The sequence below is a fragment of the Neoarius graeffei genome, chromosome 20 (genome assembly GCF_027579695.1).
Source record: "Neoarius graeffei isolate fNeoGra1 chromosome 20, fNeoGra1.pri, whole genome shotgun sequence".
NCBI classification, from domain to species: domain Eukaryota; kingdom Metazoa; phylum Chordata; class Actinopteri; order Siluriformes; family Ariidae; genus Neoarius; species Neoarius graeffei.
In genome coordinates, this window is record NC_083588.1 from 41,093,713 (window position 1) to 41,117,251 (window position 23,539).

Sequence of the window (23,539 nt, forward strand, 5' to 3'; positions counted from 1 at the left end):
GAAAATATCTCCTTTGAATTAGACTACGTCACCCATTGCTGATTGTTTTCCTATAATAGCCCATCATGTTGTGTTCCTTACTTAGTCTTGCTAACTTGACGCACTTAAAAGCAAATAAAAATTATTAGGACTAAGTAGCCAGAAGTCGGTTTTGCACTTGAATAAAAAGAACGAGGAGCCTGTGAAGGTAGCACGAATCTCTGTCTGCGGGTGATTGACAAGCATTGCCATCCCTCAGTGAAAAGTTTTATCTGCGCTGTCCAATCAAATCACGCTGTGGGAGACGCTTTCTTCAGCACCCGCCCACTGCCGTCTCCTGCCTGTGCAGGGTTTGTTGTCATCAAGATGGAGTTCTTGTTGGGGAATCCGTTTAGCACTCCCGTCGGCCAGTGTATCGGTGAGTTACATGGTTATGCCAGGCCTTTGTTTAAATACAAGCTTTGATGAAGAAAAAACAGGTTGTGTAACTCGAAGCTTGAATTTCAGCGCATTCTACAATTAATTAGCATATTCCCGGGGAGCCCAGCATCCGGTAGCTGTTGAACTAGCCTAGCTGGCTAACCGTGTTAGCTAAACTGTTTCATTGGAAATATTATTCAGCTCGCACGTCATCCTTCAGTGTTCCTCTTAGCAGTGCTGCTGATTCATAGTGACGCTGTCTTAGAAAATAAGAGACGCTTGGTTAGTCATAAAACTACTTTTACTTTATTATTTAATATGTTTTAACCTTATACGGAAGGAGAAGACTTATACTGCCCACACAGAATTTCAGATTTGCTTAACAAGAGTTATTACGCTATAACGTTTTACGTAATGACGTATTCTGACCGGTGTTTCATACCGTGTCCGAAATCGCTCCTTACTCACTATATAGGGCACTATGTAGTGCGGACGCCATTTTGTAGTGCTGTCTGAAATCTTATCCAGTGTCCGAAATCGTTCACTACTCCCTACATAGGGAATTATTATATAGAGGACTATATAGTGAGCTCATTGCTAAACTGAAAAAAAAAAAGCGCTTTCGGACACTAGTCCGTCGCGCTGGTGTTTACGTCATTACTGTCGCACAATTAAAACGTGTCAGATCAGTCAGCTGGTGGGTTTTCAAAATAATGTTATTTACCAGCTGGGAGGTCCATATGGTGAAATGCCGTGACCGAGGTCTTGGTATTTCACCGTACGGACCGACCTTAAGCTGGTAAATAATAATATTAATTTTTTTTCTTTACCGAATTCTCACAGAAAATGAGAGCGTCCGAAAGGGACAACCGAGCCGAGCCGCCATTTTGAATTCTCATTCACGGCTGTAATGCAAATTGCTTCCTTCTCAGTATACAAGTGCACTTCCATGGCAGGGAAAAAAAACTACATTGTGCCGCCTATGTAGTCCCCTATTTATACAAAATTGGGTCTTTCAGGATTCAGCCATGTTTTTGCTCGGTGTTGGCAACAGTTAGAGGTTTTTAGCTTTCTCCTGAAATGTTTTCTTTTATTTCTTCTTCCTCAGGGTAGTAATGGTGCGTTCATGTGCTATGGGAATTATGGTAAATACCAAACGACGACATGGAAAGCACACATGAACGCCCCCTCTTGTGGTATTTTCCACTGGGCAACTCGTAGAAAATTTTGATACACGAGTTGCCGAGATGAGATGAACTTTAACCTTTTCAACATGGCGGCGAGCGGTACAAGACACTTGAATGTTAAGCATTGTACGCTACTAAAGTTTTTTTTTTTTTTTACTAGTATTAGTGGGTAGTTTTTGGTGTCTATGCAATGTTGCGTCATTAACAAGTGTAATATAATACGTTAGAAATCCGTTTCCTTTAAAAATGTGTTGTTATGGTTTGTTTTTACCTATCCAGAGCAGACGCTATTGCTAACGATAGCTAACTAACTATTGCTAACTTGAATCTGGTCCACCATCTTTAATTTGTCAACAACAACAAAAGCATGTGAACACAACACACTGGTAAATACCACTTCCCAACTGGAAAATATCATCTTCCCAGAGCACATGAACGCAGCATTAAACTCGCTTTCGCTGTGAACACTGTCGTTATCGCTATCCATGCTGTAAAATTAATGCTATTATACTGAGAAATGCTGGCAAAAATTTATAAGATTTTGATAATCTTATAAATAAATCTTATAAAAAAAGATAAATGTTGACAAAAAATGCTACCATGTTTGTTGTTGTTGTGAACGAGTGAGTTGCCAGAGGTCCGTAACCGGGGTCCGTACGGTAGGATACAGATCCGCTCGCCAGCCAATCAGAGCGCAGGATTTGATGGAAACTGGGTGAAAAAAATAAATATATTATTTACTAGCTTAAAGTGCACATCACGGGTAAATTCAGGAGCAAGATCGATGTAATTCTCCTGTTTTATATTAAACTTTGGTCAAATATCTGTCACATTCTGCATTCTCTGCAATTTTTTTACCTTGCGCAATACCAGAAACATTCAGTTGAAATCAAGCCATTTGAGGTGAATTGGTCCGCCTCTGAAAAAACTTGGCATTTGGATTTCTCGGGAAACATTGATTTTCGTGACGTTGCGTGTGGGACGCCTCCTTCTGAATCCTACGTCAGCGCTGGTTTGTTTATGAGAAAACGACCTGGTGCTTTTCTGCAAATTTCTTCAACGTTATCGTGTAATTATTAAAATGGTTAACAGATGTATCGTAGGAGGGTGTAGCAACACCAATCTTGATGGGATTAGTACTCATCGTTTCCCAAAAGACCGGACAACGAGAGAGAAATGGGAGCGCTTCGTGCGAGGCACCCGGAAAAAGCCGACCAAAGCAGAGCCGAGAAAAAGACCAAGAAAATCGGCAATTCACAAGTACCCCTTTTCCACCAAATCAGTTCCAGGGCTGGTTCGGGGCTGGTGCTGGTGCTGGTTCACAACTCGTTCAACTTGCGAGCCAGCTGAGAACCAGTTTGCTTTTCTATAGCTCGCGGTGCTAAGGGGAGCCACGTCAGTTACGTCGCTGTATACGTCAGTTATGTCGCTGCATTTGCATAAATCTTGGCGCGAATATCGAAGCAACAACAACAATAATGGATGACTTCGCATTTGTACAGCTGCTGCTTCTCGTCGCTTAAAAATGGCGACCTTTCGCGATCTTGCGATTGTTGTTGGTCTTAACAACTCCGCCCCCCCACTGACGTAAGCGGTTCTTTCCTCTGGCTCAGCAGAGAGTTGGTGCTAGCCTGGAACCGGTTTTTCTGGCCCCAGAGCCAGTTCTTTGTCAGTGGAAACAGAAAACCCGGTTCCAGACTAAGCACTGGCCCCGAACCAGCCCTGGAACTGCTTTGGTGGAAAAGGGGCAAAGTTGACTGTTGCCAGGTTAAGAAATAAGAGAGACTATACTCTAAATTAGGTGTTCCTGTGTTTGTGTGGTACACGGATAATGTTATTTATTGACGCACACAAAAGTAAACAACACGAAAGCGCTGGGCGATAATACACTTACTTTGATTAGATTAGATTCAATAGAACTTTATTGATCCCTTTGGGAGGGTTCCCTCAGGGAAATTAAAAAGATACAGTCCACAGCCTGGTAAAAAGTAGCATGTTTAAAGTCCCCAGAAATGATGATAAATGCCTCAGGGTGCTGTGTCTGCAGCCTTGCTATGACAGAGTGAATCCCCTCACAGGCTGCGGCTGCTCTCGGAGGGATGTAAACACAGGTGGTGATGCTAGCAGCTCCAAGTCCGGGCAACATAAGACTGTCTTTACGGAGAAATGTCCCGGGTTACACCAGCGGTTGTTCATGTAAATGATGAGTCCTCCACCTTTGCCTTTCCCGCATGCTTTAGTTTCTCTGTCGGCTCTCACAGCAGTGAATCCCCGCAGGTCCACATTAGCATCCGGTACAAGGTGTGTTAGCCATGTCTCTGTAAAAATAAATAAGCTGCTCTCCAGGTAAATCCGCTGGTTGTTCAGTGCGGATAGCTCGTCGACTTTATTCGGCAGCGAGTTCACATTCCCCACGATAACGGAGGGAATGGATGGTTTGTAGCGCCGCCGGTTGTCCGCTAGCCTTTAGCTTAGCAGCCCTGGGTTTCCTCCTCAGCTCAGCCGGGATGGGGTGTTGTATCCCGGCTCGTCCCATTGTTTTCAGGGCCAGCAGCTCCTCTCTCGAATAAGCGAGAAAACTGGCTCCTGGTTAACCTTGGGATATGAAGAAAAACACACTATGTCTTCGTAACGAGAGCAGAAAAGTAAAAAGGTGGCAAAAAGAGATTTACGGAGCGGCAGCCGTCTCACTCAGCGCCCAAGGTCACATTTTCTTTACATTTTACTTCACATGTATCAAGGGATCTGCGTGTCCGGGCTTGAGATCGTGGGACCTGTCAAACACATTAAATGTATATCCAACCCTGCTTAGCCGATTCCATGTGTGTAGCTTATGAAATCTTTCTCCTCCAGTAGCCAGTACTCTTCTTCTAAATGAAGAAATATATAAATACATAATAGTAATTAGAAAAAAATATGATTAATGTAACAATAGATAGATGAGCATTGATGCATGAATCCATGGGTTTAGAAGCTCAGGCGACAATTCCATATTTCAGTGCAAAATCGCTAGCTGCTAAACTTGGTCTACACAGACTGTGCACTGAAACTGCGCAAAGCTCTCGCAGCCTGCTGGCAGTTCCACACGTGACGTCACAAATCTGGCTCCAGACTCATCTCATTATCTCTAGCCGCTTTATCCTGTTCTACAGGGTCGTGGGCAAGCTGGAGCCTATCCCAGCTGACTACGGGCGAAAGGCGGGGTACACCCTGGACAAGTCGCCAGGTCATCACAGGGCTGACACATAGACACAGACAACCATTCACACTCACATTCACACCTACGGTCAATTTAGAGTCACCAGTTAACCTAACCTGCATGTCTTTGGACTGTGGGGGAAACCGGAGCACCCGGAGGAAACCCACGCGGACACGGGGAGAACATGCAAACTCCACACAGAAAGGCCCTCGCCGGCCACGGGGCTCGAACCCGGACCTTCTTGCTGTGAGGCGACGGCGCTAACCACTACACCACCGTGCCGCCCGGCTCCAGACTGCCTTGGGATTTTTCCAGACGCGTTTTGTTATTTTATTTTTTTCTGCTGTAGACAGATGGCCTTGTGCAAAATTACCCTTCTGGATGAGTGTGTAAAGGGACATTCTTTCATATAAAAAAAAAAAAAACAGTAAACTGGTCCAGTATTTGCACTTTAAGAGAATGTAAATCTTGGCAAAAGAGAAACCAATCGAAACCGAAAGAGTGAAAGTGATTATCCTGCCGTTACCATGGGAACAGAATGCAGAAGTGGGCTTTCAGTGCGCCGAGTTCAGTGAGACTAAGGATGGGGACATACGGTACCTCCGCCAAGGAGGTTATGTTTTCTGTAGTGTTGGTTGGTTTGTCTGTCTGTTAGCAACATTACAGAAAAAGTAATGAACAGATTGCTCTGAAATTTTTTCCAGAGGTGTGACTGGGCACAAGTAACAATCCATTAAATTTTGGCGGTGATCCGGATCACCTTCTGGATCCCGGATTTTTTTAAAGGATTCTTGGCGGAGGTCTGCGCTCTCTGAGTGCTTTTTTAGTTTCATCTAATTTAGGGAATTTAAAAACTAATAATATTATTTGGCAGTCGGAACATAGGAAAGTGTAAAGTTTCTGTCAATATTAGTGCTGTCAAGCAATTAAAATATTTAATCGCGATTAATGTCGCGACTGTCATAGTTAACTCGCGATTAATCGCAATTTAATCGCACATTTTTGTCACATAAAAAACCATTGTAATTCTCTTATCAGCATAAAGTGCATGGGCTTGCTTTGTACCAATGGTTTTTTTAAATTTTTTTTTTATTGCAAAGCATAACACGTCTAGTTAGTATAACACAACTACTGCAAAGTGAAACCTAAGCCGAGCACCGGCGCGAGGCTAGCAAGAGAACCATGAGTGAAATGATCTACTGTTGAATTATACATCTTTTTTTTATCTCTGTTGTTCATTGATAAATATTGCATTGAATCTGATCTTTACTGTTTCAGCTCACTTAACACATTTTGTACTTTTACACTTTCTGCCTGTTGATGCGTCGCGCTGTCCAATCAGAGGCGGCCAAATTTGCATATTACAGGAAGGATTTCTGGGATAGCATTGAGTTTACAGTTCAGAGGGATCTGGCTCTTTAGACGCTGTCTTCTTAAAACTGAATAAATATTTAAAAAGAGCCAAATGAGCCAGTCTTTTGAACGGCTCTTTTCAAAGAACGGCTCACAAAGATGCGGATCCCATCAAAGAGCCATAAATCCCATCTCTACTAGCGCGCCCTGTCCGCGCTGGTTCTTTGGGGGGGGGGGGGGCAGAGGACTCTGGCTGTGCGGGGCGTGGCATTACAGTCTAGCTGCTATCGGTTTTCTAAGCAAAGTCGCTGTTCCAAGTTCCTGGCAGTTTCAAAAGCTTATGAAAAACCTACATCATGTCACAGAGCGTTAATCTCGCGATAAAAAAATTATCGCCGTTAAAATTGAGTCAAGTTAACGCGATAACGCGACATTTTTGACAGCACTAGTCAATATGTTTATCAGGCTTGTATGATGATAAACTCGCGAAGATATTTATCTAAATCCATGACCTTCTCGTTCTAAACCTGCTGAGTTTCACCAGCGAAGCTCTCAAAACTCGTAGTATTTTGCTTCTATTCAAGCCTCGTTTCGAAGTCTGACCAATCAGAACGCTGCATTTTTGGCAGCAAGTTTGATTTTCTCAATTTCACTTCCATATATGGAAAGCACGCACCGCTGACCGTCAACAAAAATGTTCACGGAAATGCAGAAAATTGCTTTACAAAACAACAATAATTTTGGTTAGCGCGGGTTAGTATAACATTTCCAGGCCGTGTTTGGGGATTTATGGCTGTGGTTGTTTTTGGTTTTTTTTGAGAATTAGGCGTGTAAAACACGGCTGCGCGGCTCGCTAGCTAAGCCTACGTGTCACCTAAACCGCGAGAACATAGGCAGTAGGTTTACATGCACACTAATATTCCACTATTATTCTTAATATGACGTTTTTTTGATACGGGTCATTAGGGCTGGGTTCAAAAGATCGAGCCACGATCCGATATCGATTCGCGTTCAAAAATACGAGATCGATTCAAAAATGTGTGGATCGATCTCTTCCAGGTGGCTATAGGCACTATTTTCTCGACCGCGCAAGGACCGCTATAAAAAGCGGGTGTCGGCAAACGAAATTGAAACTTAAGAACGCGAGATGGCTGAAGCTTTACAGCTAAAATCACCGCCTGGCCTGAAAGCTGATGTATGGCATTACTTTGGATTCAAACGTTACGAGGACAGAGATGAAGTCAACAGAACAAAAGCAGTGTGCAAACTGTGCCACATATACCCTTTTTCCACCAAATCAGTTCCAGGGCTGGTTCGGAGCTGGTGCTGGCGCTGGTTCACAAGTTGTTCAACTTGCGAGCCAGCTGAGAACCGGTTTGCTTTTCCATCGCTCGCGGTGCTAAGCGGAGCCACGTCATTACATCGCTGTATACGTCATTACATCGCTGTATACGTCAGTTACGTCGCTGTATACGGAAGTTACGGCGCTACGTTTACATAAACCTTGGCGCAAATATCAAAGCAAAAACAACACGGAAGAAGCAGCAACAACAATAATAATAATAATAATGGATGACTTCGCGTTTGTACAGCTGCTGCTTCTCGTCGCTTAAAAATGGCGATCTTTCGCGGTCTTGTTATTGTTGTTGGTCTTAACAACTCCGCCCCCCCGCTGACGTAAGCGGTTCTTTCCTCTGGCCCAACAGAGAGTTGGTGCTAGCCTGGAACCGGTTTTTCTGGCCCCAGAGCCAGTTCTTTGTCAGTGGAAATAGAAAACCCGGTTCCAAACTAAGCACTGGCCCCGAACCAGCCCTGGAACTGCTTTGGTGGAAAAGGGGCTATAGAGGTAAAATATAGTGGCAATACAACCAATCTTCGCAACCACTTATCCAGGCACCACGCCGACACAGTTTCAGCTAAACCTGCGGCGAATCAAACTGCACTGGAGAAGGCATTTGGTGTTAAATTACATGCACAAACACACATGGGCTGTTCCTGTCAATAGGGACAGTTTTTACTTTAAAGTGACAATCCAGCAATATCTAAGTAAATCGATATCGGATCGATCCAGGAAATCTGGATCGATTCCCAGCCCTACGGGTCATGTAAATGGGGTATTCTCTTCTGAATTTGGCCGAATTCCAAATTTAGCATTTTTCTGATTAAGATGTAGGATATGCCGATATTATTCGGGTCTGAGAAGCATTCGTCGGTCATGTATACAGCACGTTCGAATGCGTCTCAATTGGGTTTCTTTTCCTGCAGATTGCGATGGACGCTTGCCTGTCAGCTCTGTGTGTTGTACGCAAACGAATTTTCCAGTAATTAACAGGAATTAAAACGGGTGGAATCTTCATTTTCATGATCCATGTAAACGGCTTAGTAGGAATATGGTCCTTTTCAGAATAAGGACAATACTGGAATATTTTGTGCATGTAAATATAGTGAGAGTCAACATTTAGCGGTCTGTCCGTCGTATCCAGGGTGTGTTTTCTCTTGTTGTTTGTCGAATTCAGTTTTCCCGAACTCATCGCAGCAATGCAGCTCGGTCCTTTGGCTCAGTTTAGCATCTACAAATAAATCAATAAAATTGGGTCACTTAGCCCAAATTACACTGCATTTTCAGTTAGGTTGATTCAGGGGGCGGCACGGTGGTGTAGTGGTTAGCGCTGTCGCCTCACAGCAAGAAGGTCCGGGTTCGAGCCCCGTGACCGGCTAGGGCCTTTCTGTGTGGAGTTTGCATGTTCTCCCCGTGTCCGCGTGGGTTTCCTCTGGGTGCTCCGGTTTCCCCCACAGTCCAAAGACATGCAGGTTAGGTTAACTGGTGGCTCTAAATTGAGCGTAGGTGTGAATGTGAGTGTGAATGGTTGTCCGTGTCTATGTGTCAGCCCTGTGATGACCTGGCGACTTGTCCAGGGTGTACCCCGCCTCTCGCCCGTAGTCAGCTGGGATAGGCTCCAGCTTGCCTGCGACCCTGTAGAACAGGATAAAGCGGCTAGAGATAATGAGATGAGATGAGATGAAAGCATCCTTAGTATCAGCTTAAATCCGAACTAGTAACCGAGCCGAGACTCTGCAAGCTTCCCTTGCTAAGCCGTGTGAGAAATCATAAGCATGACGACGCTGTGCTTTCAGACGTGCCGCGTCCTGCGTTTCCATGTAAGAATGTGTTGTCATGTCCGTCAACATCTTACATGTTCGCAGCAGGAAATTGACCTTCAGATTGGAATGAGGTCGTGAACGACTGGAGAAAGGCACTTAAAAGGACCAGGAGGATTTGTACCAGAGCCAGTGCCACCCGAGACCACCCACCCACCCACACACACACACACACACACACACACACACACACACACACACCAGGGTTGGAAAGGAACTTTGCCACTGTGGCTGGTGAATTCCAAAATCTACCAGCCACCTTCTTGTTTTAACTAAAAGTGTGTAACTGCATGTGAAAAATAATACTGTAAGAGCTACAATATTCATGCATGATTTATTTCTATAAATAGGCTATTTTATTTCATAAGTTACATATTTAAACTCGAGGAAAATACTGGCCTCGCGCTCGCTCGCTCACACACTCGTACACACACCTGCGAACTGATGGAAGTTGCATTTGATAAGATGGCAGATTTGAAAAACCCCACTAACCATTCACGGGATTCCCCATTGTTGGTTTTTCTCGACTTCTCATTTAAAATAAATGTTTTTTGACCTTCCCTTCTTTGGCCTGTGTCTCCTGCAGGGTTCCTCCTGGGTTCTGAAAAATATTCTCCACTTTTTTCCTTGAAAAATCAAGTCAAAGAAGTATTCTTCACTTTTTACATTTTTTTTTCTTCCTTACCGACTTACCAAAGTGGACTTAATACACGTTTATACCAATCAAACTGACATCATTCAGATGTTTGTACAGATACGGCTAGTCCTCTTCATTACATGTATACAATTTGAGCTCCACTCCAGTCTCTAATAAGAAAGACCTGGTTTTGGGCCCCCTGTGCACCATCAAGCTAAAATAAACCTCTGTAGTTTGAGCTGACGGAAGGTTATTTTAGCGTGGGGTTATTCATAAGGGGTATTCGGACTCCCTTTAGCCTTTACTTCAACACACAACTTGATTTCCAGTTGAACAGAGTCAAGAAGAGTCTTGGAACAACCAACAGTGAAGGAATTTGATTTTCCTGTCGATTTACAAACCGAACACCGAACGACACCACGTTTTTCATCATACGTTAGCCGCTGGGACTCAAAACGCCACGCTGCCCAAAACATAGCTCCCTTCAGTCGCTTGCTGGCTGACTGCACTTTCACTTTGGTGGTGTTTTAAACTGACCGCTGTATTACTGACATGGTCTGATGTGCTCGGGGACGGGCGGGGCTCTGAGCGTGCCTCCGTCATGGTGGTTTCAGGCCTTAAATCCTCTTCAGTGCTTGAAGAAGCCACCCAAAAAAAACTGTCAGCTTAGACTGCACCATTGTTTGGTTCACGTGGAGATAATTACACTATTACGTTACACCAGGCCGATTAAGGCGCGTCGCGATTGGTCAAAAGCTTGGCGCTCATTTGGTCATTGTGTAGTCGATTTTTATTGGTCACAAGCACGTGCTCATTGTCTACACTCAGGCTTCCCAGCGTCTCTTCACTGGGGTTGGATTTCAGTAAACGGAGGGGTTGTGGAGGGATTCCTAGAAAACATGACATGATGATGATAAAGATGACAAATACATTTATCACTGTGACGACTGATCGTAATTTTCTCTTCTTCACTGATGGATTATGTTTGTCACTGACTAGCGTCACAAGCGCCAGCAGGAACCCTGGTCCCTGGGAGGTTTCTCTGCAGGCCTCTTAACCCCTACGAGCTAATGTTTTGTGTTTGTTTGCTGTAACGCTAACCTCGGCTGCTTGACCTGAGGTAATTCTCTTTAACCGTCAGTCGGTAGTTAGCATTCTGTGCTCTAGTTAGCGTTTTATGCTTAAGTTGCCACATGGAATCCAAGTCTTCATGTTTCACTCAAACACTTTTTATGAAAATTCTATTTCTCTCATTTTATTAAATATCGGAATGCATGTTTGATCGCTATTTTGTCGCTGCTATAGCAAGTTCTGAATGTTTGAAAAATGCTCTGTAATATATCAGTCCATATGTCAAAGCGATGGCCGTAAACGAGATTCGTTGAGACCTGTGCGAGACATCGTAGGACGGAAGTAAAACGTACAGCGGAAATCAAAGTGACCGACATCTGCCAACGTTGTCAAAAGACGCGCGCGCCCTCTTTCGCATGCTGACGTAATCAAGCCGGAAGTTTTCCCTGTGTCCGAACTCGCTCCCTACTCACTATATAGTGCGGACGCCATTCTGTAGTGCTGTCCGAAACCTTAGTGAGGATTATGTGGGAAATGCGCTCAGTATAATATGTATTTATCACAAAAATACATGCACGTATTTATCATTTTGAAAACCCACCAGCCGCCTGATCTGGCACGTTTTAATCGTGCGACTGTAATGGCGTAAATACCAGAGCAACGGACTCGTCCTTATCCTGTCGTCTTTCCAACTCTTCTCTACGCCACATTGGTTCGAAGTCGTATGGAATAATCTCCATCACTGATGAAGCTGGCAAATCTCGAAATTAATCTAAATTGGAATGATACGGCGATCTGGTCGCTGGGTAAACAGTTTTCAAAATGGCAGCGCTGACATGTCACGTTTGAAGTCTCGCACGAGTCTCGTGACGATCACGCGGATAAGCGACGTCTGCCGTGGACCATACGAACTACATTCAACACGGCTAAAAACCGAAAAGGCCGATAAGTGTAATATAACACTACGTTCAGACTGCAACCTGAAACGACCCATATCCGATTTGTTGTGAAATCCGATTTTTTTGTTAGGCCGTTCACATTACCAATTATATGAGACTTGTATGCGATCTCCAATATGAATGGAAAACGACCCAAAAGTGTCCCGCATGCGCAAATTGACACGTAATAAGCACATCTACCTAATACGTAAACAACAAAAAAAGCGCACTCTTCAAGTTTAATGATTTTCTTTATTTTGTTTGTTTGTTTAATTATCTGGTTAGTGTTAAAGTGTGAGGTCTCGTGTGTGTTTTTGTTTCTGAACTGAAATGAAAACGTGTAGCCTGGTAACGAGGGTTGACTCCTAAATGTCTCTCTAATTTCTATATAAGTGCACTACATGTTACTAGGAAGTAATGGATTTTTAAACTCTATATAGTGCACTCGAGCTTCAGTAGGCAGTCATTTGGGATACGGCCGCCGTATTACCAAACTCTTAATTCAGGCTTAATAATTTGCACATATTTATTTCGTCATATTAATAAACTTTTTTTCTACATTTTTATAAATATTTATTTAGATTGTTTATAGCCAGCTGAATTCTGCAACTTCTCTCAGCGCTGGCTCAAGGTGCATAAACACCAGTGCAGTTTGCGATGGAGATGAGGCGAGACCTGGCGATGTGGTTTTTGCGGCGGAACTCACACAATAATCTGATTAACAGCAGACTAATGAGACCGAAGGTGTCAAATTACTGGAAATTTCCAGAACAATCTTATAATCTTGTAATACAGGATGGTTTAAGTTATAAATCAGTTATAGAAACTGTTTTATTTAATCAGGCTAACAGATCAACATCCAGGTCCCTACCAAATCCACCATTAGCTTGATCAATTCTATAATGAAAACTGTACAAATGTTGTTGTTTTCCACCAAAGAGGCGGGATTAGCCAACGCAGAATAGTGATGTTTGTCTCTTGTTGATGACATGTAGGTCGCGTGAATGCGACCTGTCCGGTCAGACTGCAGTCGCATGTGAAAATATCAGATATGCATCGGAATTAGGACCACATATCCAAGCGGCCTGGGTCGCGTGTGAAAAAATCGGATCTGTGTCGTTCAGATTGTCAATAACAAATCGGATACAGGTCGCATATGGGCAAAAAAATCGGATATGGGTCGTTTCAGGGTGCAGTCTGAACGTAGTCTAATATTAGCCTGGCAAGCCAGACTAAATGTGAATATTTAGTCTGGTCTCAGTCGTAGACATTTCCGAAGGGTGTGGGTAGGAACAACCCGTTGTCTTTCAAACTGTCTCTGTGCGTATAGGCCAACGCTCTGACCAATCAGCGCAACAGTGACTGTGACGTAGTCGGAGCGACAGAAAGCAGTGGGGGAGGGTAAACAAACAGCATGTGGAGAGGGACACCATTGGAGCGTCGAGTGTTTTGGTGTTTTCACTGAGCCCCATCCTTTTGGCTACGAGCGGAGCCAGCTGGTAGATCAGACTTTTGCCATAGCCGGTCGGCAAAACAGCGAAAACGTCCTTCTTGAAAAGGAATGAGCGGAGAGCCTCTTCCTGCTCATGTTTCAACGAAAACTCCAAGTCTAATTCTTCTAAAACTGATTCCAAAGCGGAGTCAAACGAGCGCTGTTCAATAGCCGTAGCCATCTTTCCTGCTGTGCTTTATCCAGCGTCGCGCAGCCTTGTCGTCACTCCTGCAAAAGCCCGCCCAAAGAATCCAAACAAAAACCTTGCGTTGTGATTGGCGGGCACGATTTGATGCCCGGGGTGTGTTGTTGATATGGTCTGAGGCTAGACCCACTCGTAGGCAAAAATATTTTTGGCTGCTAGGCGGGTGGGTCTAGTTTACTAGGCTAATATAATATGCCAATACGAGTCAGGATATAAGGTTAATAAGACCGAAAACGTAATTGAATAACACGTAAATTAAGAAATAAAGCAAGTTTACAAATTACTTCAGTTCTCCTTTAACGCAATTAACATTCCTCATGTTGCTTTCAGTCATTCAGCAGTGAAGTACAGTGCTGAGCGTAAATGAGTGCACCCCCTTTGAAAAGTAACATTTTAAACAATATCTCAACGAACACAAACAATTTCCAAAATGTTGACAAGACAAAGTTTAATATAACATCTGTTTAACTTATAACGTGAAAGTAAGGTTAATAATATAAACTTAGATTACACATTTTTCAGTTTTACTCAAATTAGGGTGGTGCAAAAATGAGTACACCCCACAACAAAAACTACTACATCTAGTACTTTGTATGGCCTCCATGATTTTTAATGACAGCACCAAGTCTTCTAGGCATGGAATGAACAAGTTGGCGACATTTTGCAACATCAATCTTTTTCCATTCTTCAACAATGACCTCTTTTAGTGACTGGATGCTGGATGGAGAGTGATGCTCAACTTGTCTCTTCAGAATTCCCCAAAGAAAATAATTTCTTCCCACCACAAAGGTGAAGGCTACAAGAAGATCAGCAAAGCTTTACTTATCAGTCAGAATACTGTAGCAAAAGTGGTACAAAAATTTAAGAAAGATGGAACTGCAACCATCTCACAGAGACGTCCAGGTCGTCCACGGAAGTTAACACCTCGACAGGAGCGTCTTCTGATGAGAAGGGTTGAAGAAAATCGGCATGCAAGTTCACTGCAGTTATCTAAAGAAGTAGAAAGCCAAACTGGGGTGACTATTTCCCGTGACACAATACGGCGTACACTGCAGAGGAATGGCATGCATGGATGCCGTCCACGAAAGAAGCCTCTCCTAAAGCCCAGGCACAAAAAAGCCCGCCTAGAGTTTGCCAGGGCCCATGCTGACAAAGATGAAGACTACTGGGACTCTATACTCTGGAGTGATGAGACCAAGATAAATGTTTTTGGAACGGATGGCTTCAAAACTGTATGGCGTCGCAAAGGTGAGGAATACAAAGAAAAATGCATGGTGCCTACAGTGAAACATGGTGGTGGCAGTATCCTTATGTGGGGCTGCATGAGTGCTGCTGGTGTCGGGGAGCTGCATTTCATTGATGGCATTATGAATTCACAGATGTATTGCTCTATACTGAAAGAGAAGATGCTACCATCACTCCGTGCCCTTGGTCGTTGTGCGCTTTTCCCACATGACAATGATCCTAAACACACATCTAAGGCCACTGTTGGATTTCTGAAGAAGAACAGGGTGAAAGTGATTCAGTGGCCAAGTACGTCTCCTGATCTGAACCCAATCGAACACCTATGGGGAATTCTGAAGAGACAAGTTGAGCATCACTCTCCATCCAGCATCCAGTCACTAAAAGAGGTCATTGTTGAAGAATGGAAAAAGATTGATGTTGCAAAATGTCGTCAACTTGTTCATTCCATGCCTAGAAGACTTGGTGCTGTCATTAAAAATCATGGAGGCCATACAAAGTACTAGATGTAGTAGTTTTTGTTGTGGGGTGTACTCATTTTTGCACCACCCTAATTTGAGTAAAACTGAAAAATGTGTAATCTAAGTGTATATTATTAACCTTACTTTCCCGTTATAAGTTAAACAGATGTTATATTAAACTTTGTCTTGTCAACATTTTGGAAATTGTTTGTGTTCGTTGAGATATTGTTTAAAATGTTACTTTTCAAAGGGGGTGCACTCATTTACGCTCAGCACTCTATGAGGACTTCGCAGCTCAGGGGCTTTTTATGCCTCCGCCACCTTAAAGGGCTGATGACACGAACATGACTCTATGCAATTTCTTAAATAAACTATACAACATGGCAAACATGTTAGATTTCTGTTATAATTACATTAAAAGAAGCTGTTGTTACGCGAATATCCAACTTTTAGTTGCACAGCGCAAGAAAACTGGGTCCGTGGCTCGCGGCCATGCTGTGACGTCAGCGGAAGAACACGCTGCGGTTCACTGGCTGTTCTACTCAATGGAAATGGCGCATGAAAACGCCGGTGAACTCTCTAGTGCTAGCTCTTCAACAACCAAATACTGGTACTTTAAGCAGTGATCATGATGGCATGATTTTATCTGATTTTAAATAAATGCGATTGATAATAATGTGAATGTTCACAACTAGTACATACAAACTCTGCAGCTTCTGATTCAGCAGCTGCATCATCTCATCTCATCTCATTATCTCTAGCCGCTTTATCCTTCTACAGGGTCGCAGGCAAGCTGGAGCCTATCCCAGCTGACTACGGGCGAAAGGCGGGGTACACCCTGGACAAGTCGCCAGGTCATCACAGGGCTGACACATAGACACAGACAACCATTCACACTCACATTCACACCTACGCTCAATTTAGAGTCACCAGTTAACCTAACCTGCATGTCTTTGGACTGTGGGGGAAACCGGAGCACCCGGAGGAAACCCACGCGGACACGGGGAGAACATGCAAACTCCGCACAGAAAGGCCCTCGCCGGCCCCGGGGCTCGAACCCAGGACCTTCTTGCTGTGAGGCGACAGCGCTAACCACTACACCACCGTGCCGCCCCAGCTGCATCATACTCCGCAAAAACATCAGCAAGAACCTACAATATAAATGGAAATGCAATACACTAAGCTCAAGTGACTTTTGGAAAGTATAATTTCTAAATTTTTTCTACATATTCTTGAAGTCGGTCATTGGGGTACTTGCTACCGTTCCCTAACAACGCATGGCAAAGGGTAAAGTGTAGCGTTGCTACGAGTGCTTGCTAAAGCCTCCAGTGGAAGATCCTCGATGTGCTGATAAGACATACAGTTCTATAACACACAAGTGTCACGATAATCACAAAACAGATGCAAATTGTTAAAATACCTAATTTTTAAGCAATCATGTGTTGATCTCTTCCGAATAGAATCTATGATAGCCTACCCTCTTTACCCTTTGCCTCTCGTTGCTAGGCGGCAGTTACATGAAAGCCGCAAGCTTTCACAAGCAAATACATGACTGATATCACGCCGACTTTATGATTACATTTATGATTATCATGAATGTGTACTCTATGATGTGTACTCTGAGCGCTCTGGAGCGAGTCACTCCCAAGATGGCCGCGCAGACCGCATGGTTACTATTTTTAGCATCATGTCAGAGCACTCTATAGCTCTACGTACCTTTATCTTATGTCGTTTCTCAACACATGTTCTGACAGGAGGACTGTCTTTGGAGGAGTCGGCTTGTCCCAGGCGACTGCTGGATCCGGCATAGCTACTAGTAGACCCCCTCCGGAATACTGTAGGCACTGCTGATGGTAGCAGCACACGTTTGTGCTGAACTGAACACCCAAGAGATTCCTTTAAGCTGGGAAGGGTGTCAAAACAATCCAAATCGAAGTGTTCAGAGCACAGGACGGGTGTTGGTGAGGGCTCCCACTTGTCACGAGTGCGCCTGACTTGCCTCACCCACTTCGCATGCAGCTCGGGATCTCTGGGAAACTTGAATAAACTTACCCCATCCTTGTGGGTTTTGGAGCAAAAGCCCGCAACACAACGCGAAGGCATAATAACATATATATATATATATATATATATATATATATATATATATATATATATATATATATATACTAAGTAACTTTAAAAACGCACATTGATAAAACTTGCTGAATTCGTGCTGAGTTTATCTCAAGAAGAAAAGAAATATATCACAATGGAAAAATAACTTCGTTCCGCCCGAATAAGTTCCAAATCTGTGCTCAAATCAGAATTTAAGGGAGTTGTACTCAATAACGTACAATATGACTCGGGTAGTCAATGACATGGACAGGCTTTAATTTTCAAACAAATTTTGCATACACTGTACACACACAATCTTGCCTATAAATACCCGGGGGAAATGATGGGAAAATTGTCATTATTGAAGATGCCACGCCTAAGCCAAAATCAACGTGAACAGGCCATCGGGATGTTGCGTGCCGGAAGTACACAGACAGAGGTCGCCCGGCACTTCGGTGTTCATCATTCGACCATTTCCCGTTTGAGTCAGCGTTACAGACAGACAGGGAGCACCAGGGATCGTCCACGCCCTGGTCAGCCTCGAGTCACGACGCCAGTTCAGGATCAGCACATCAGGCTAGCTCACCTCCGTGACAGATTCCTGACACCCTCAGTCACTGCTGCTGAGACCCCTGGACGACACAGACCCAGAATCTCCAGCATGACGGTCCGAACATGGACCAGCTGTCACTTTGAATTTTTTTATTTGGAATTAATTCTTGAGTTTGACAATAAATGTCCTTTATCGATGTTTCAAGATGTGTGCATTACATACAATATCATAAATTTCAAATATATGCATGGATCTAAAGTGATATTGTGTTGAATTCCATTGTGTGTTTTTAAAGTTACTTAGTGTGTGTGTGTATGTGTGTATATATATATATATATATATATATATATATATATATATATATATATATATATATATAATATAATAATGTCTAATAAAAATACTAATAATGATAAACTGAACACCTGCCGCATCAACAACAAACTGGTAAGTTAGGAGGAAGGTTATTTCGCTGATGTCATATAGCTCCTCCTCCTCATTCGTCTCCTGGGTGCTGCAGCCCCGTCAGATTTGCCCAAATAGCCGCGTTTTTTATCATAACTTGTAAAATAGGCGCCTTCGTGAATTAATATATGGATCATCGGGAATTACTTTTTATGTTATAAAACATCGCCAAAGATGTCAAAAACGTGTCTTCAGCACTTTAAGGTGCAGGAGGCATTATGTTTTCGGGTTGTCCGTCCACGCGTCCGTCCCAAAACCTTGTGAACGCGATATCTCCAAGGCTAATGAAAGGAATTTCGCCAAACTTTCACCATTTGTGCACTTTGGGGCAAACATGAACTGATTAGATTTTGAGGTTAAAAGGTCACAGGTCAAGATTACTGTGAGGTCAAATGTCCATCCCCAAACTTTGTGAACACCATATCTCAAAGACTAATGAAAGGAATTTCACCAAACTTTCACCATTTGTGCACTTTGGGACAAAGATGAAATTATTAGATTTTGAGATCAAAAGGTCTAAGGTCAAGGTCACTGTGAGGTCAGATGTTTGTCTGAAAACCTTGTGAACACAATATCTCCAAGGCAAATGAGAGGAATTTCGCCAAACTTTCATCATTTGTGCACTTCGGGACAAACATGAACTGATTAGATTTTGAGGTTAAAAGGTCACAGGTCACGATTACTGTGAGGTCAAATGTCCATCCCCAAACTTTGTGAACACCATATCTCAAAGACTAATGAAAGGAATTTCACCAAACTTTCACCATTTGTGCACTTTGGGACAAAGATGAAATTATTAGATTTTGAGATCAAAAGGTCTAAGGTCGAGGTCACTGTGAGGTCAAATGTCTGTCCGAAAACCTTGTGAACACAATATCTCCAAGGCTGATGCAAGTAATTTCACCAGGTCAAGATTACTGTGAGGTCAAATGTCCATCCCCAAATCACAACTTAATAAGGCGTGTAGTCTACCAGGCGGAGGCATCCCCATCGACGCCGCTGGCGTCGAGTTCTATCTAGTTTTAAATTCAACAATGTTTGCGTTCTGACTGTTTAACACACAGCACAAAAAAACCCCAAACAACCTGGTGTTTATTTAAAGCAGCACGAACTAAATGTCATTTTCAGTATGGCTGCGGAGAATCTGTTACGATCCTGTCAGCAGTCTGGGTTTCCTGTTCCTCCGCAGCCAACCATGTGATTCAGCAGTTTGTTGTGTAAAAGTGGAGATACATGAATCATGCATGGGTTCGAGTTTTCTTAATCATCACGCTGCAAATTTATGAATATTTAGTAAATAAAAGTGCTCATGGAGGCAGCAGGGGCTGTTTTGTTGAACTCTGTTGAACAGGCTGTTTACTGGCCTGACTTTCAAATGGCTGTTGACTGACTGATGCTGAAAGTGAAACCAGAATAAGTGAGAGCAGGATTAAATAGGTCAGCTATTAAAGCCTTGGTAGGTGTTTACTGATGATAGATATAAAAAAAAAAACCCAAACACAACCTTTTTTTTTTTTTCCGCCTGAGCTGCTGTGAGACACCCTGACAGTCTGGACTGAAAGCGTGTGTGCTCGGTTTATACTTGCACAGCAGCTCAGATGCATCAAATATCAGCAGATCTCAACTTTAGGCATGAAAGAAGCAGGAGAGCACGATCACAGACGAGCCGTCAGCCAGGCAGGAGAGAATAAGCAACGTGACGGTGTAAACAAAGCAACCAGGCCTGAGAGAGTGGAACAGTTAGGAAGATACTATAAGAGAATAACACTACATTCACACTGCAGGCTGAAGTGACTCAAATCCGATTTTTTTCGCCCATATGTGACCTGTATCCGATCTTTTATTGACAATATGAACGACACAGATCCGATTTTTTCAAATCCGACCCAGGCCGTTTGGATATGTGGTCCTAATTCCGATTCCTATCCGATCTTTTCATATGTGACTTCAGTCTGAACCGCCAGGTCGCATTCATCCGACTTACACGTCATCAACAAGCCACAAACGTCACTATTCTGCGCTGAAGTAGGCGGCGGGTCTCTCAAAGTTACAACAACATGGCTTTGATGTTCCTTTGAATGGAGGTTGCAGTCACTACACCGCAGAACGCCTGAGCCAAACCCCTTGCCCTCTTCCTTCTCAACCTCCTCCTTAACATCAGGCTATTGTGCATGTTCTGGCTCCGTCGCAACAACAACTGCATCATCGCCAGGTACTCCATGCTGGCTACTGTCATACACAGGAAACTTCAGGTTACTTCCGTAAACACTGGCCATGCTCACTGCGTGTGACGTCGTCGTATCCTGCAATGCGCATGCGGAACACTTTTAGGTCGCTTTTCGTTCATACTGAGGATCACATACAAGTCGCATATATTTGTTAATGTGAACGACCTCACAAAAAAAATCGGATTTCACAAAAAAAATCGGAATTGAGCATTAAGCCTTGCAGTGTGAACATAGTGTAAGAAACCTATCAGTCGATTTGGACCTGCTGGAGAATGTAACCCAGTTAGGCACAGGTGTATAACGATTCAGCCAACATTCATGATTTGATTTTCATATGATGTTTTTGAAACAAAAAATTAAATGAAGCAAATTTTATTATTTAACAAATGCAACTTTTTAGTTTCATATCCTTCAGGGTTCTCCACTTTTCAAAAATAAAAGGTGGTGGAGGGGCGGGGCCCCGGTGGGGGTCAGGGGGACGAAGGCCCCCTGAAGCTGACGGACTTGGGGCTTTTTTTTTTTTTACAGTGAAACTGGCCAGTAAATGGATCGCAAATGCTAAATCACTGTTAAAATCATTTTACAAAAAGTTACCACATTCTTACTGTACAGATCTTTATCGTCAATGTGAGACTCATTTGACATTTCAGTTGAGACTGATATGCCTGTTGCGCATCCCTGAATTAATTATATTAATTTTTTTCGCGGCCTGGTTTCCATCAAATCCTGCTCTCTGATTGGCTGGCGAGCAGGTCCGTATCCTACGGTACGGACCCCGGTTATGGACCTCTGGTGACTCGCTCGTTCACAACAACAACAAACATGGTAGCAATTTTTGTCTACATTTATTTTCGCATTTCTCAGGAGAATAGCATTAATTTTACAGCATGGATAGCGATAACGACAGTGTTCACAGTGAAAGCGAGTTTTACTACCCTGAGGAAGAAGAAATAAAAGAAAACATTTCAGGAGAAAGCTAAAAACCTGTAACTTGCTAACACCGAGCAAAAACATGGCTGAATCCTGAATGACTCAATTTTGTATAAATAGGGGACTACATAGGAGGCAAAATGTAGTTTGTTTTTTTTTTTTTTTTCCTGGAAGTGCACTTGTATACCGAGGAGGAAGCCATTTGCATTACAGCCGTGAATGAGGATTCAAAATGGCGGCTTGCCTCGGTTTTCCCTTTCGGGCGCTCTCGTTTTCTGTTAGAATTTGGTAAAGAAAAAAATAAATATATTATTTACCAGCTTAAGGTCGGTCCATATGGTGAAATACCGTGACCTCGGCCTTGAATACTGACCTCGGCCCAGAGGGCCTCACTCAGTACTTTCAAGACCTCGGTCACGGTATTTCACGATACGGACCTCCCAGCTGGTAAATAACGTGTGTGTGTGTGTGTGTGTGTGTGTGTGTGAAAAATAAATAAATTAGTCCTGAAAGTGTTCCGGATTTTTAGATTTTCCTCCGGATTTTTTCCGCTAATGACCCGGAAATCCGGATATTTGACAAAACTCTTGAAAATCTCCGGTTTCCCGAATGGAGAAATGTTATTTTATGGATTTTTCGTGTTCCTAGACGCGGCGTAATACTTCGCATCGTCCTTGCATGGGCGTGGTCCTTAAATAGCCCAAACACAGTTCATTGATTAAAGACAGGTGTTCTTTGTTAACGGCGCGCGCGCTGGAGCTCGTTAGGCGCGCAGGACTGACGCAAGCGCAACACAATCGCACTAGAAAGCATGGTCAAGCTGCCAGTGTAGCTGCAGTCTTTTTAGTTGCGAATTACGAGTTTTTCTCTTGTTAATAATTTGCCATGTCAAAACCAGCAAAACTTTCCTCCTTCTTTCAATGTGAAGAGAGGTAAGCAATTTATTATATATATTTATTTTTTTCCCATCAAAGTTGCATTTTGTGGTTTCGAAGCTAAGTTTTAGTGCCGTTTCTAGAACACATCAAGAAAACGTGGAAGAAACAGCAATAATGGAAGAGCCGGTTTCTAAGCTACCTAAAACTAGCAATGGTAATTTATTTTTTGTTACATAATGCACTCAGGCTGCCAGTCAGTGTGTGAGACACACACACACACACACACACACACACACACACACACACCCTACACCCCTGATTTACATGAGAAATTTGGTATTCATTGGTGTATTTAAATTTACAGACAATACGAACTAATGTAAACAATTGGCTTCAACTCGCATAAATCTGAATTGGAAATGTTTAGTTCACTTTAGCTTCTGCAAACGCACAACTCGACTAAAAGATTGATAAATGAGGCTCAATGTCCCCAACATCGAAACCTGAAAGCTTTAGAAACTCTAACAGACCTTTACTTTTTAACAGCACTGTTTTGGGATTTTGCTGAGTTTACCTTCAACTGTCTGATTTTTTTCAAAGTAATGAACTGTGTAGCAGGAAAATCACTGCGTTTTCTAAATGCACTCCTGAAAGTTACTCATTAACTACAGCAGGGCTTTTCAAAGTGTGGGAGAGTCAGCCCCCCAGAGAGAGCAAATAAACAACAGCCCCCCCCCCCCCCCCCCCCTACAATTTTGTTGTTGCTATACTTAATGTTCCATTCGTATTTTAAAAAAAAATGGTTGTTGTACACATTATTTTTTTCTTTTACACATTTTAAACATCTGTGCTTTTTGAAAACCTCTTTTTTTACACATTTAAAACATGAGCTTTTTTAAAACCTTTTTTTACACATTTAAAACATCTGTGCTTTTTTAAAACCTCTTTTTTTTACACATTTTAAACATCTGTGCTTTTTTAAAACCTCTTACACATTTTAAACATCTGTGCTTTTTGAAAACATCTTTTTTTTACACATTTAAAG

The 23,539-nt window shown here is 42.9% G+C and overlaps 1 protein-coding gene across 5 annotated transcripts in view; it reads left to right on the forward strand.

Annotated features, from left to right (window-relative positions):
* Positions 1 to 320: 320 nt before the first annotated feature.
* The window catches only part of LOC132868660 (TOM1-like protein 2), a 121,235-nt gene continuing 98,016 nt past the window's right edge, over positions 321 to 23,539 (forward strand). For all 5 annotated transcript variants that reach the window (XM_060901732.1, XM_060901728.1, XM_060901730.1 and 2 more), the window contains exon 1: positions 321 to 397. In XM_060901732.1, coding sequence (XP_060757715.1) covers positions 346 to 397 — 52 coding nt within the window. In that variant the 5' untranslated portion in view covers positions 321 to 345. The remainder of the gene's footprint in view (positions 398 to 23,539) is intronic.